This window comes from Suricata suricatta, chromosome 4, assembly GCF_006229205.1.
Source record: "Suricata suricatta isolate VVHF042 chromosome 4, meerkat_22Aug2017_6uvM2_HiC, whole genome shotgun sequence".
NCBI lineage: Eukaryota > Metazoa > Chordata > Mammalia > Carnivora > Herpestidae > Suricata > Suricata suricatta.
This window is the reverse complement of record NC_043703.1, coordinates 94,293,789-94,309,062: the sequence shown is the minus strand read 5'-3', so window position 1 is coordinate 94,309,062 and position 15,274 is coordinate 94,293,789. Positions and strand designations below refer to the sequence as shown.

General features: G+C 40.2%; 1 protein-coding gene across 2 annotated transcripts in view; it reads right to left on the bottom strand.

The window, feature by feature from the left end:
- MSH6 (mutS homolog 6) overlaps positions 1-15,274 on the bottom strand; it is a 20,076-nt gene extending 4,802 nt beyond the window's left edge. For both annotated transcript variants that reach the window (XM_029937315.1, XM_029937316.1), the window contains exons 1-4: positions 14,318-15,274; positions 6,476-6,675; positions 3,779-3,948; positions 56-2,597 (exon numbers count right to left, since the gene is read on the bottom strand). In XM_029937315.1, the coding sequence (XP_029793175.1) occupies positions 56-2,597; positions 3,779-3,948; positions 6,476-6,635 (2,872 nt within the window). In that variant the 5' untranslated portion in view covers positions 6,636-6,675; positions 14,318-15,274. The remainder of the gene's footprint in view (positions 1-55; positions 2,598-3,778; positions 3,949-6,475; positions 6,676-14,317) is intronic.

The following is a 15,274-nucleotide window of genomic DNA, read 5'->3' as shown; positions in this document are numbered from 1 at the left end:
GGGACAGAAGGCATCACTAACCAAAGCTTTAGGAAAAACTTGTTCTAAGTCTTACCCAAGACTGCGATGCACTCAACAGCAGACTGCCAGTCCTTGTAATTTTTATCAAAGTTATAGAAGAGTCGCCTCATGCAGTCCTTCAGTGATACGTCCCTCCGCTCTTCAGCATTTATCAGATTAGCCAACTTCTTCTCAATGGTTTTGGTCCAGTACCGTTTACAGCCCTTCTTGGTGGATTTCAACTCATATTCTTCTGGCAAGTTACGAGTAACGAAATTCTCTGGAATTTCCAACTGGTAACGATTCCTACCGATCCCCCAGTAGACAATGGTCCTGCAGCCAATTCGACTGCGCTGTTTCTCCAAGTATTCCAGGAGGCTCTGTTCATTTTCTCTTATGTCAGCAAGAGCTTGGTCATAATCAGGGTCAAATCCTGCTTTGGGAGTAATTAGTCCAGTCCTTCGAGCCTTTTCATGGTCAAAGGCTGTATCCCATCGGTTCAGTTCTACAGTCAGATCAGGAAAACGGCCCTCAGGATTTTTTGTCTGCAGAGTAATGACCTGCTTAAGGATTTTAGACTTAAAGTTGTCAACGACTTCTTCCATAAGCTCTATAATTTTACATATTACTTTGAATCCTTCTAGAGCAGAAAGAAAATCAATAATCTTTTTTTTGCTGTATGTAGTTTCTTCATACATTATAGCCCTGCTATCTGGGTGGTTCTGGCTCTTCAGGGGAGACCCAACGTTATGAATTTTACTCAGCAGCCTCTCAAGGTCTGGAATCTTCTTTAGAAGGTCTACAACATCAGAGATTTTGTCAGGCACAGCCATGAGGTCTTCTATAGCATCTAGGCGATCATTGATAGCATACGGGCTACAGAGTGGGGCACAAAGCCATTGCTTTAGGAGCCGCTTACCGAAGGGAGTATGGCAAGTATCAATCTTTTCTAGCAGGGTCCCTTCAGTAGAACCATTTGTTCCATTCAGGAAAATCTCCAAGTTGCTTAATGTTACAGCATCTAGCACCATCCGTTGATTGGTTTTTGCAAAAACAGCACCAGATCTTGTAGCACTAACCCTGTCAGAATCCAAGGGAATGTATTCTTCAAAATTAGCCATTGATAAAAGCTCTTGATCAATAAGGCATTTTTTGAGGTAGAAGACACAACCACCTAGAGCTGAGAGGGCTAATTCACTCTTTTCTCCTGGTGTTAACCCAAGAGAATCAGACTCTGAGGTCATACCTTTAAGCACCTGGGGTAACATCACCCCACTGTCCTCATTTAACTTTTCCTTAAAATATCCTTCTTCAAGGAGAGTTCTCAAAGTTTTGGCTGCATCCCAAAACTGGGAGCCTGGTATCAGACCTTCCTGAAGAGAGGAGGATAATGAACCCTTCAGAATCATCTTCGTTTCTGTTGAGAGATTTCCTTTCTCAAACAAGACTTGTACTGGAGGATAGTGTGCCACTAGAGTCCTAAATCTAGAACAGTGACGATCATCTGAAAACTGACCTATAAAAAACTTGCCCAGTGAGGTATCAACAAAGCATACTCCATACACTCGAGTGTGGCCAGAGGAATCCTCCTCTTTTTCTTTGAGGCTGAGAAGATACTTACTGTAGTTCTCAGAGGGGTCACCTTCCAGTACACTGTAGGTCTGCGTACCCTTGGTAATGACTCTACAGATCTCCCTCCTCACCACTCTGTCATACTTGGATATATGGGCCATCTTCCGGCATCGTGCCTCCATCATTTCCGGGGTCTCAGTCTGTTCTACTCGTGCTACTTTATAGCCCTTCTGAACCAGAGAATCAGAGTATCGGCCAAACGCAATTTCAGGGAAACCAGAATGGGCCCAGTTGCCTTTCATGAATACCAGCCCAAGTTCATTGACTCCAATAAGAGCATCCATGTGGTACAGCTCATAAAACTTCCCCACCTTATAAAAAATAACAAGATCAAAGTTCTGAGACTTAATCTGCCACCACTTCCGCATCCCAGGAGTACAGGAATTAAGGAAATCCTCAGGCACATAGAGGGTTGATGCATCAAAATCGGGGTGATCGGGTCGCCTCCTGTGGAGATCTCGTCTCTTTTCCTCCTTAAGCCACTCTAAAGTTTCATGATACCAGGAAGTGGGGCGACTACCATCATCACCACCTCCACCAGTGTGGGCTGAAGATTCAGAATTTTGAGGGGCAGAGAAAGTACTCAGAGTACTCTTCGTTTCTGATGAAATGCCAGTTGATCGTTTGGTGGCCACGGGCATTTCCTTCCTTGAACTTTTCCTTTTGAGAGCGCCATTTCCAGACACCGTTTTCTTCCGCTTTGAAGCCACTTTCACAGGGCTGTCCAGGCCTTCACTGTCACTATCCCCTACTCCACTGCTTATTTCATCACTGCTTCCTTCCTCCTTAGCATCTGGCTTGAATTCCACATCAGAGCCACCAATGTCACTCTCAGAGTCTGATATGACCCTTCGTTTTTTTATCTGGCGGCTACTTCGCCTAGATCCTTGCACCTTAGGTGGCACTTCCTCTTCACTTTCAATTTCATTATCTTCACTCTTATCTGATGAGTAAGTTGCACCTACCTGGCAGGCAAGGAAAGAGTTATTTAAATACAAAACAAAACTTGGAAAATTACAGTGCTGCTGAAGTATTTCTCAATACTTCCTTTGTTAAGAACCCATCTCCAAAAAGGAGAAATTATCTTCTCAAAGAGTATCAATTCCAGTAGTATCATATGACAGCACTAAGTGATTCGATCATGACAGTTCTTTCCTATAAAACAGTGATGAAGCCATGAGCATGACCTTACATCACAAAAGCCCATGTGTGATGCCCTGAGACAGTCAGCTATGGAAATAAACAACTTTAAGTCTTTCTTCCGGGCTTACCTCTCCTCTTACAGATGGACATATTACGAAGTTTCCCACTTTATAAATTCTTTAGTGTAAGGAAGCAGTAAACAATCTCTACTGGTTCTAGTCCTTGCCCTCCACAAACCAGCCGTATCATGCATCTTCCACACCCGGCAGTCACAGGAGGCTAAATGGTTTCTGTATTACCATCCAGTTCTAAACCTTTGATGAATGTTATGATCCTTGGTCCAAAAATAAGGTTAAAAACACTTTTTCTCTCCTCTTATACCACTCATTAGATTAACTTGTTTATTCCCTATCTATAATAGAACAAAACATAGAATCTCTTAAGCACACAGCTCACCGATTTGTTAAATCAGAATAATGACCATGTTTGTTTTAAATGAACCAATTATCTGTTCCTTAACAGAATTTAATTCACGCAAATAGTGACTATTAACATTTGAAACCCAGATTGTATTTCAAGGTTATTTAACTTCTATTCTTATCCATACAAAGTACACAGAAAAAAAGTATTGAGCACATAAATCCAGGTAACTACCAGGGCTTGACCACACCCTCCTACAGAGGCTGACTACCAGACACCATGACCGGTTTTGTAACCAGGTCCTTCCTGTCCTGAGTTCACTCCTTGTTACCAAAACTGGTACTACCTCTTACACAGTGTGTCTTCCACCAGGCCTGAAGCTGGAAAACTTAAGCAAAATGACTGCTGAGAGTCTAATCTAACCTAATCTATAGTCCTGTGGAAACACAGACGTATGTGCAGGAATATTAAAGTATATATATGCAAATAACATGTAAATAAGAGAGTATCACTTTTAATATCCACCCCTTCTTTCCTCACTCGCCCAACAGAAGTAACAACTGACTGTTTAACAGTGTCCCACCTCCATCTCTTCTTCTTCCTCTGGTTCTGAGGGCTCATCACACACCGCCAACTCAAGTCTCTCAATCTTGTCTTTATTCAAGGCTTCATCTGCACGTTGCATTGCTCTGAGTATTTCAGACTTTGAACTATAAAAATGACCTCCTTTTTGTGCTTCCTTCGACTTTGAACCTAAAAAATTTATATTTAGATTTAATTTATATTTCTTATTAAGCAAATCTTATTCTTATAAATTAAAAACTGTTGGCTTGGTAGTGTCCTAATGATAAGAATCTAGTTTTTAATTTAATGTCCCATTACTTCTGATTGATAATAGACCAGTAAAACCTACAAGGAAAGAATTAATCAGGGAAAAACTACCAGTGAAACTTAAATTACCTTTTTTACCTCCCTGAAGTTGACCTAACTGTTGGGTCACCCAGGACCACTTCATCCCTCTTCTCATCTCTTGGGAAGTGGCCCTAAATAGATTAAGGCACACCTCTTCAGGTGAGGCATGAGATGTAAAAGGGGCTTAAGATACTTTTCTTTTAAATTACTTCAGGAAGGCAAAAACTACACCATCAGTTAAATAGAGCTGTGACACTAATTTATCCCGAACGTAGTTAGTTAAATAGGATTTATTAAAAACAAACAAAACCCTACTGGTAAGGATACTAGTATTTTGGAAGGGTACCCCAGTTCAGATTTTGGGGGGTTTTTTTGTTTGTTTTTTTAATTAATTATAAATTTTTATTTTTTTTGACTTTTTTTTTTCCTCCGTAATATTTTATTGTCAAATTGTTTTACCAGTTCAGATTTTGAATGGCTTTTTGTTTTAAAGTTAAATCAAATTGTCTGGTTTTCAAGTAAAACTTTTTCTTTAACTCCTTTCATTTAAAATTTTAAATGATACTATCCACTGAGCAAAGGATTAGATGCAGAAGATCACAAATCTAATGGCACAAACTAGGAATGTCTGTTATCTTCTAACCAAATATAATTAGAAAACAAACCTGCATTTGTCTAAATTTAACACATACATTGTATTATTTCCTTCTTTCTACTGAATACAAAAATAGTACATGCTAAATTGCCAAGGAATTTGCAACTTTAATGGGCTGCCTAAAATAAAGGTACCATTTCCCATTTTTTCTAAAGAGCTGCACCAACACTACAAAATTACGATGATCAAAATCCATTGGAGGATGGCTCCTAACTTCCTCCAGTGCCTTTTTGCAGCTGCACTCACCCCTCAGCTATCTACTGGTTATCATTCCCCAAAAAACCCCGATGCAAACTACTTTACAATCCTAAGACCAAAAAAAAAGAATTAGAAACCTACTTTTTCTCATCCACACTACTGCAACGACTTGGAAATTTAAAGGGCCAAGAGCCATATGCAGAGGTGCCTTTACAAAATAATGACAACATAAATGTAAAATTTTTGAGATTTTTCAAGTCGTATTGCCAAAGCTTTGTTTAGAATCTCCAAGTCAGTCCTAGAAAAAGATCTTATTTGTCATCTAGTTCAACTCTCTCATTTTATATATGACTGAATGAGAGTCACTTTTTGGCTAAGATTATACAGCAGATTAGTGCAGATGAATGCACCAAATTTCCAGATTATCTTTCTGTCCTGCAACTCAGATTTCTGAGCACACTAAACTTTCTTTAGTATGCCCTTCTTGCCCTGCAGGATGAGTGGTGCTAGGACCAAAAGGCAGGATTCCCAGAGATTCCTGGGAAATTGATTCTTGTTCTGACTCCAAAACACTTGCTTTCAACAACATCCTAGCCTGGAGAGTATGGGGATAACAGATAAGGATTTATCCATCATCAAGTGTATGTACAAGCACTGAATCCTGCAAACATAATGTGCATGCACTATATAATTCAAGAACCTCAAAGGGTTCACTTGGCCCAAGTGAGGCCACACAGGCAGGGATGCTGATGTCTAGACCATAAAAAAGCTGGGCCTGGAAAAAGAAAAGTTATGGTTCCACAGAAATATGATTACTAGGTGGGGACTTTGAAGGCCAGGCAAACATGCCTCTCCACCTGTCCTAAAGACTGTCACTGATTTACATATGCTATGTATCCTGACTGCACTGCCTTTCTCGTGGACCCTTGAAGACAGACCCTTGAAAATGTCAATTTAGGGGCGCCTGGGTGGCTCAGTCGGTTAAGCGGCCGACTTCAGCTCAGGTCAGGATCTCACAGTTCATGGGTTCGAGCCCCACATCGGGCTCTGTGCTGACAGCTCACAGCCTGGAGCCTGCTTCACATTCTGTGTCTCCCTCTCTCTCTAACCCTCCCCCGCTCACACTGTCAGTCTCTCAAAAATAAATTTTAAAAAAATTTTTTAAAAAATGTCAATTTACCTTTTTCATACCTGAATTTGTTATCTCGGTCCAAATGAGATCCAATCATGAAAACATTTTTCCTTTAAAGGCATGATACTGCCATAAGTCAACCAAAAAGAGAAATAAAAATTCCACTCTATATAACAAACCTGCTGAAGGCCAGCTACAGCATCTTCTACTTTCCCCATCTATCTTATCCTTTTCCCATGCCGGAAGCATTCCCCGCCACCTCTGCAATTTATTGGCATAAAATACACTACTTTCACTCTATAGGAGATGCAGACACTTGTGCTCACATGCATGCGTGCTCGCTCTCTTGCACACTCGCTCTCTCACAGAGCAGACTCCCTTACCTGTATACGGCTTTAACAGCCTTCTGCTAACCCAGCCCCTTGTTGGGCTGTCATCAAAAAACTGTACATGAACTCGGACAGACTTCCCTTTCTCGCGGATGAACGTTCCATCAAAAGGGTGGTTATAAACCAGGCAAGGCCACCAGGGGTAACCCTCCATCTTGGCCCAAACCAAATCGCCTGGTGAGAAGTCACAAGAACTGTTGCCAAAAGGAAATATATAATTTGGTTAATATTTGGTTAAGCTGCATTCAAGGCAATTACCTACAAATAAAAGCAATCCCAAGGAAGGCATCATTAACATTCCTATGAAGTCTTCTGGCATTAATATTATTTAATAATAAAAATTCTAGAATTAATGATTTTTTAAAAATCAGATGTTCAAGTCATTTTAAAAAACATAAGCAGATATCACAATGCTTGTTAAACTAATAAGAAAAACACAAATATAATGAATTCTGGTATTAAGGTGAGAAACTTTCCAGAATCATTCATTTAAAAACTATGGCAAAATTCTGGTAGAATACTGATGGGAAGAACAAGGCACAGACTCATTGTACATTCTCTCCAAATTATAATGCACCACACCTGCACACCACAATAGAGTACGTATACCAAACATACTATGTAATTTGCTAGTGATAGTAAATATTACCTCATTAGACTCTGTTTGGAATCAGACTCCATCCAGTTAAGCTTCTACGTATTCCAAACATTCCAAAAGCTACCTAGCACACTACCATCCTTCACCCCTGAGAATCTAGTTTTACGGAAAATGTCAGCAAAGTGCCTAATGTGCCTGAAGTAATGAGTACATATGCCTGTAGATGCAAAACCAGAAATTCAATCTTAACAAAATCTGATTTGGTCCTGAAGGTTTCAAGGGAAAGGAGGGGAGGGTAAGGAAGAGAAGAATCTAGCTTAAAGGCTACAGCAAACCTAACACTGTACGGCGACTAATTAGAATTAAAATGAAAACTTTATATAAAAATAAAGACTACAGCAGAGTCCCTCAGTGATGAAGAGGCCACAACAGCTGATGAATTCTGCTCAAGTACTATATACCAAGATTTTCTTGCTTAGAAGATTTCACTGAGTAACTGCAAAAGTTAAAGAAATATTACAAACAGGAACATTTTAGAATAGTTTCCATTAGTCAACTGGGGCCATTTTGTTCAGGCCCACCCCATCACAAAATTATTCATCCCTTTCTTCAAAAATGTGCATATGGAAACCCCTAGGCTAGACAATTAAAAGAGAAACAACAGCATGGCTTCAGCTGGGACTTTTCTCAGGGGCTTTACAGTATGTGCATTCTTAAATCTATAGCAACTTTCACAAGCACAAAGCTATAAATAATGCCATCAAGCTCACCACATAGGTCATCTTCAAACAGGAAGCTGTGACTGTACAATTTCAAAGTTCTACTGTAAGTGCTTCTTGGTTACTAGCATCCATTAACCGGAGACAAAGACCTTTAGAGCCACGCAGAACGGTTTGTTTACAAACCTTCCTTCCGTGAGGCAGCCTTTCCCTTAACTGCAACCAGGCAGCCACTAACCACAAAGCCTATCAACAAGGGATCAGAAAACCACAAGTTTTCTTTGTACCAGAGTACCTGGGACTACCCTAAAGCTGGACTTCCATTTTTGCTACTCAAGGAGGGCTTTTGTCTTTGTAAAGACACTATCAGTTCTGAACCCTGGCAGTGATTTTTAGAAGATTGGCCAAAGAGCAAATGCATTGTTATTTCAATGAACAGGTCTCCCCTCACGAAGTACATTTCTGGCTGTATAGTCCTGAGACATCAGGCTTCAAACTGTACAGATTTTTCTGAAAAGGAGACCAGTAGGGATACCTGTCTGCCAGCCTGGCTGCCCTTCTCAGAGGCACCTGAATGCCTTAAAAGATGGAAACTCAGGTAAGGTTTTGGTGTTTGTTGCAAAGCCTAAATGCCATCCCTGGCTAGTTTGAGGCGGTTCCTCCCTTGTGTACTGAAGTTATTCAATATATGTAGATGAGCCCTGAGCCTGACCATAGGAAGTGAGGTTTACACAGTGTTCTTGGTTTGGGGCCCCTGGCTGGCTGTCCTTAGAACATGAAACTCTTGACCTTGAGGTTCTGAGTTTCACACTGGGTATGGAGATTACTTAAAAAAATAAAATCTTAAAAAAAAAAAAAAGTGTTCTTGTTTTGTAAAAGACAACTATTTTCCTTGCCTGTGTAAACGGAGTTATGCAGGGCAAAGACTAAGGGCTGAACTGGACACCAGCCGTTTCATTACATCTGTGTCTTATTCTCAAGAATGGAGTTAGTGCCTAAGAGACTGACACATATTAGCACTACATTTTTTAAAGTTTGTTTATTTAAAGACAGAGAACACAAGCAGGGGGAAGGGCAGAGAGAAAGAGACAGACAGACAGACTCTAAATCCAGAGCAGGCTCTACACTGTTAGCACAGAGCCCGATATGGGGCTCTATCCCACAAACGAGATCATGACCTGAGCCAAAATCAAGAGTCGGACACTTAACCAACTGAGCCACCCAAGGCGCCCATCTTGATAGTACATTTGAAGTTCCAGGGAACAGGATGCCTCAAACCCAGAATTCTGTCTTGCCAGGGATGAGGCAACAGAGCACTGCAGGAGTCTCGGTGGTCTTATGGGCTCCCAGAGAAACTGCCATGACTAGAGCAAAATTCCTGAGCAAAAAATGAGATGGCCGTACCTGCCTCCTTAAAGCTCCTTTCTATCCTCAATTAAGAGTAACTCGAGTTTCTGAGACCCAAAAGACGTGGAGAAAGATTTTAGTTTTATACCTAAAGTTACTGTGTAATAAAATATTACTGTTTTAACATAAGGTCATTATAATTTTATCCCAAAGGAAGTAACTAGAACTAAGACTCAAGTTATTAACTGCCATTTATACAAAAGTAGTGCAAATTGTAAACCAAACTGTACAATGGTGTTCAAAAGTTTCAAAAATGATTAAAAAGATACTTTTCCAAGCAATGAATTTAAAAATTTAATGTTGTGGGCGCCTGGGTGGCTCAGTCAATTAGGCATCCAACTCTTGATTCTGGCTGAGGTCATGATCTCACAGCTCTTGAGGCGGCGCCACATCAGGCTCTGCGCTGATCCCGTGCGCGGGCTTGGGATTCCCTCTCCCTCTGCTCCTCTCCTGCTCATGCACTCTCTCTCTCAAAGTAAATAAATTAACTTTAAAAATGTTAATATCTTTAAGTTTATTTTGAAAGGCAAATACCCATACTTACTGGAGGAAAAAAAAGTATGAAAAGCTCATTACAATGATCAGTTCTGAAATAAACTCCTTTATCTGTAAAGTTAAAATTAACTGTTCAACTTGTTTTTCAGCACCACCACACCCTAAATATAATAACCTATACTTACAGAATCTTACACACAATCTAACTTTTCTGCTGTTAGGAATTGGCAGTACACTATAAAATGCGAAGGCTAAAACGTTTTGTTATATGCACTGTTCCTTTAATGCTAAAAGAGACACTTTAAAAATTCTGGCCCAGGAGACCGTGGTTTCTAGCCAACAACAGAACTGAACTAAGCAGGTAATAAAATATACTGTTGTATACTGTGTAATAAAACTAAGTATTTTAAACATTTCAATTAAAATTTTTCTTCATTTAATGCTAACAGAGTTCTTATTAAATATATTAATTTTGTGGGTAAACTCGCATTGTTTAAGGTAATTTTAAAATTTAATCTCAAAATAAAATAAAAATCTCTTAGCGGTTGTGTAGTTTCCAAAGAATACCAAAATAAACATATATTTTAATCCATGCAAATATTCAGGTTTTCCTACCAACATTACATACAGTCTTTTAAAATATGGAAATACAATGCAATCGTGGGGACCACAGCTGGAATGCTAGAATTTGAATACCTGCCAGTCTTTCATACGCTGGTATTTATAAGAGCCTGATAACCCTATAAAAATCACATCTACCTACTTCACTGGCTCTACTTAAAAACTTTACCCACCAGTCATGTGTTAACTATACTTTCAATATTTGGCTACATTTTCTGACCATCTTAACATCTTTCTCTTTACATATAACTGTATTAACAAGAATTGTTAGCCTTATGCAAATCAAATTTGAAAATATCTAGGCCAAAATGTCGCCTCACATTTAAACATTTTATAACATAAAATACACTGGCTCTTCCTAAAGCCCAAGCTGAAAAGCCAAAGTAAATATTGGAATTCTATCTTGCAATATACTTATAAATAAGATCCAAATCGGGTGCATGGGTGGCTAAGTAGGTTGAGAGTCTAACTTCAGCTCAGGTCATGATCTTGCAGTTCATGAGTTCAATCCCCATGCTAGGCTCTGTGCTGACAGCTCAGAGCCTGGAGCCTGCTTTGGATTCTGTGTCTCCCTCTCTCTCTGCCCCTCCTCTGTGCGCTCTAGCTCTCTCTCTCTCTCTCTCTCTCTAAAATACAAAAAATTTTTAATCCAATTATGACTTTATACATGTTTGTAAAGTGTTAATATATTTAAGTAACTTCTACACTCAATATGGGACTCAAACTCACGACCCTGAGACCATGAGCTCTTTCCACTGAGCCAGCAGGCACCCCAAAAATGTTAATATATCTTGTGTTTGATATTCTTGGGATTCTAAATACAGAAGTAAAAAAAAGGAAAAACGGACAGCTCAGAAAAATAAATATAAAAGCCTTCAGACAACTTGGGCATCAAGCTGTCTCAGTCAGTACAGTATGCAATTCTTGACCTCAGGGTCATGAATTAGAGCCCCACTTTGGGCATAAAGCGGATTAAAAAAAAACCAAAAAACTCCATGGAGAAATGACTCCATAAAGCTACACATAGGTTGAACAGATCTTTACACTGTACTTTAAAATCACATCGTTTCTGCTTTCTTTTTAGGCCATAATTTTGGTGTCAATTATTAATTGTGCCTCAAAATTTATAATCAACTTCTTTAGCGGGCTACTTAAAAAAAAAAAAGGTACCAAAGCACTGCTAGAATTCAGGTTCTATAAACAATAAAAGATGTCAACAAAGTTGTGCATATAAACATTGTGCATGTGCAGAAACAGAAACTTGTGCATATAACAAAAAACAGTCTGAAACCAACTTTAGAAATCAGCTCTCAGGGTCTGCACCTAACTCTCAAGGTGGACCATTAGAGCAGACTTCCTCTGCCCTCAAATGACTAAATGAAGTACTGAGAAAAGAGAAGTAACCAGAGCAATGAATGCCAAGCCCCCTGTGACACCTCCCTGCCTCCCAGCACACCCCACATGCCCTTCCCTTCTCTTTCAGCTTGGGTTAGCTGTCACCCATCCTTATGCACTAGGATCTAGGGTGACCATATAAACTGTCTTCCAAACTGGTGTTTACTGTTTTCCTAACAGCGTTGATGAGAAAAAACCTAAAGGAAGTTAAAAGAAACCAAATTCCTTGTGGCGCTGCTTAATTCCATGCCTTAGGGCAGGGAGAAGAGCCCTCAGGATGAATGTTTTCAAAAGTCCTGAGGTAATATTAAAAAGTTGTAAAAGCTCAAAAGAGGCTCCCACAGACCAAATTATGACAAGCTGAGCATCTTTAAATACCCATTTTAATTATATCAGTTGAAACAAGTAATGTGAACTGAGTCCACAGAATATTTTTTAAAAGGGTAGAATTCTCTTATAGTAGTATTATATTGATGTGATATTAGTTGGTAAAGTATATTGCTACAAATACATTTAACTATGAAAATTCTTAGGAAAGAACCTACAACTAGTACAGACGAGGGTGCTTGAAAAAGATTTGCCAGGTCTGACCACTCCTCTCTGCGAATGGTGATGCAGCACTTCAAAGAAAGACCTTTATCACTGAAATGAGATTCTAAAAAAAAAAAAACTAGCCAACATATGCAATAATAATTTTAAAAAGCCAGGTTCAAGTGATCACATTTTAAAAAGCCCTACATATTACAGCTCTCTCAATTATGATCCTAATCAACTATAGAAAAAATAAAGTGTAAGCAGCAGGGCCAGGCCCTCCTTAGAGCCAGGTACCTCCAACTGACGTCATCTTGACTCCTTCCTTGCCCTTGTGTCCCATAAACTGAATCATCACCAACTCCTGCCTACTCGGCGCTTGGTGTCTCAACTCCTCTCCTAAATCCCATCCCCACTGCCACTACTCGCAGGCTCTCTCCGTTATCAAAGCAGCCTCTTAACTGGTGGTCTCCCACCAAACACACTTCAGCCAGAGTGAGATTTCCTTTTTTTTTTTTTTTTTTAAACGTAATCTCTACTTACTGTGGGGCATTCATTGAACTCACAACCCAGAGGTCAAGAGTCACCTGCTCTACACCAATCGAGCAGCCAAGCACCCCCTTCCCTCAATCTCCCCTATAGATTTTAACATTTATTTATTATTTATTATTTAAAATTTTTTTTAAGTTTCTTATTTTTGAGAGACAGAGAGAGATAGCAAGAGCAGGGTAGGGTCAGAGAGAGAGGGAGGCACAAAACCCGAAGACAGGCTCCAGGTTCTGAGCTAGCTGTCAATACAGAGCCTGACATGGGGCTCGAGCCCACAAACTGTGAGATCATGACCTGAGCTGAAGTCGGACACTTAACCAACTGAGCCACACAGTTGCGTCCCCGCCATGGATTTCTTAAATAAAACCTATAGAAGCATCGGCCATAAAGAAAAAGATTAAAAAACTTGACATTACAGTTAATGTCTGTTCCAAAGGTGTAATACATAAACTGAGTGAAAAGGACAACTCAGGGGGGAAAAAGACTTCACATCACACACCAGTGGCAAAGAGCTAGGGAAAAAAGCAAAACCAGCATAACAGGAACACCTGACTCCAAGAAGAAATGTGTATGATCAACATTAAGAGATGCTCAACTTCCGGTCTCCTTTCCTTCAATCCACAATTAGCAGGACCTTCTTCCTGAACCAGCTTCCTAACACCCCCTCACTCCCACCATAGCCTAGCTAACTCCTGTCTCCTGGGTTTCACCCCAAGAGCTGACACGTGTATACCCTCTTCCCTGACCAAAGCTCACAGAGCTCATACACTCTGCTCCTGCTCTGAGAATTACCCTTTTGCTTCTTCTATTCAAGGGTGTATCCAGGATCCACAATGCCTACTACTGTGCCTGGCAGAGCAGGTACACGGGCATTTGTTGAATGAAGATGGTAAATCTATCTACTGAGTCTCCTTAGAAGCTTAGTATCAAATGCCCATCTTTCTCGAATACTCTGTAAACAGTCCCTTTAGCAGGTGGTCAAGTGTATACAATGTCATGTCTTTACCAGCCTGAATTCAGACCTCAAAAAAGAGCATGTACTTTTCAATACATAAAACACAACCAAACAATAAATGCATCCTTTTAGCATGGATCCAAGAATAATCAACTCATGTTCAAATAAATAACAAATCTTGCATTTCTCACAATGATGGAAAATTTATGAAAAACAATCTGTTATGGAAGATGCACATGTTAGGGGAGGAAATGTTTTTCCTCTATCCTTTTGAGTTCTTGGCTGAGACCCCCAGTAATGAAAGATTAACGAAAGAAAACCAAATAAGTTTATTAACATGTATACCTCCTGTATACACTGGAGATACTAAGGAACACAGTTCTCTCAGAGACCGCCCAAGTCGCCACCTTAAATACCACCTGCAACTAGAGACAAAAGAAAGATGGAGGAGGGGTGGCAAGAGGGACAGGTAAGGAAGGGCTACCAGGGAAAGAACAGCCAACAAGGGTTATAGTTGTTATGCAGATTTAAGTCAGAACCATCTCCATTAGAAAGATCTTACCCACATTTAGTTTTCCTCTTCCTGATTCAAAGCAGGAGACGTCCTTACTCCCGGAGGCTTCCTTTATAAATGTAAATTTCCCTTACAGAGAGTAAGGTACCCTTTTCAGAGCTGCTCCAGGGTCTATTTCTCAAAAAGAAAACTCAAGGGGCGCCTGTGTGGCTCAGTCAGTTGAGCCTTACTGAGGCTCTTGATTTCCGCTCAAGTCATGATCCGGCTCGGCGCAGCTTGGGATTCTCTCTGCCCCTTCCCCACTCGAACACCCATTCTTTCCCTCTCAATATACATAAACTTAAGGAGGAAAAAAAAAATGGACCCCCAAAAATCTTTAAGCCAGAGGCATACCCTACTACTCTTCACACAGCTATATAAACTACCTTAAAGGGTCACTTAAAGGAAGGGAACACTGTTAACTTTAATTACACTTAGACTTTTGAAAATCTATAGGGCACCTAAACCTCAAGCCATTTGTATTACTCAGAACCACTAACCAACATCCCAATCTTGAATGAGTTTTTTCTAAACTGCTATTTTTTAATCCTTTCAAACGGCTACCATTACATTTATGGACCTAATACAATACCTGGGATAAGAGCAAATAGGAGCTTTTCAAAATGTCGCCCGCTTCTCCGACAAAAGGCCAACCAAGCCGTGGAACACCACCGAACTGCTCGGAGAGCGAGGACACCTCTCGGCCGGCTTCCCCACAATCGTGGCGGTATAGCCCAGTCCAGGGCAAGCTCAAGGCCTATCTAGTCTCACTCTCAACGGCGAAAAAACTACGGTGTCCCATCCTCCCATGGAATCGTCAACAGAAGAGACACTTTATCCTAACATCTTTCTCGTCTCCACACAATACTTCCACGTGTGTCAAAATTAATACGGCTTCTAAATTCTTCATTTGTTTTGGTGCACGTTCGGCCTATCTAGGGGATGACCCAGCCGGATCCCAGTACTTTCC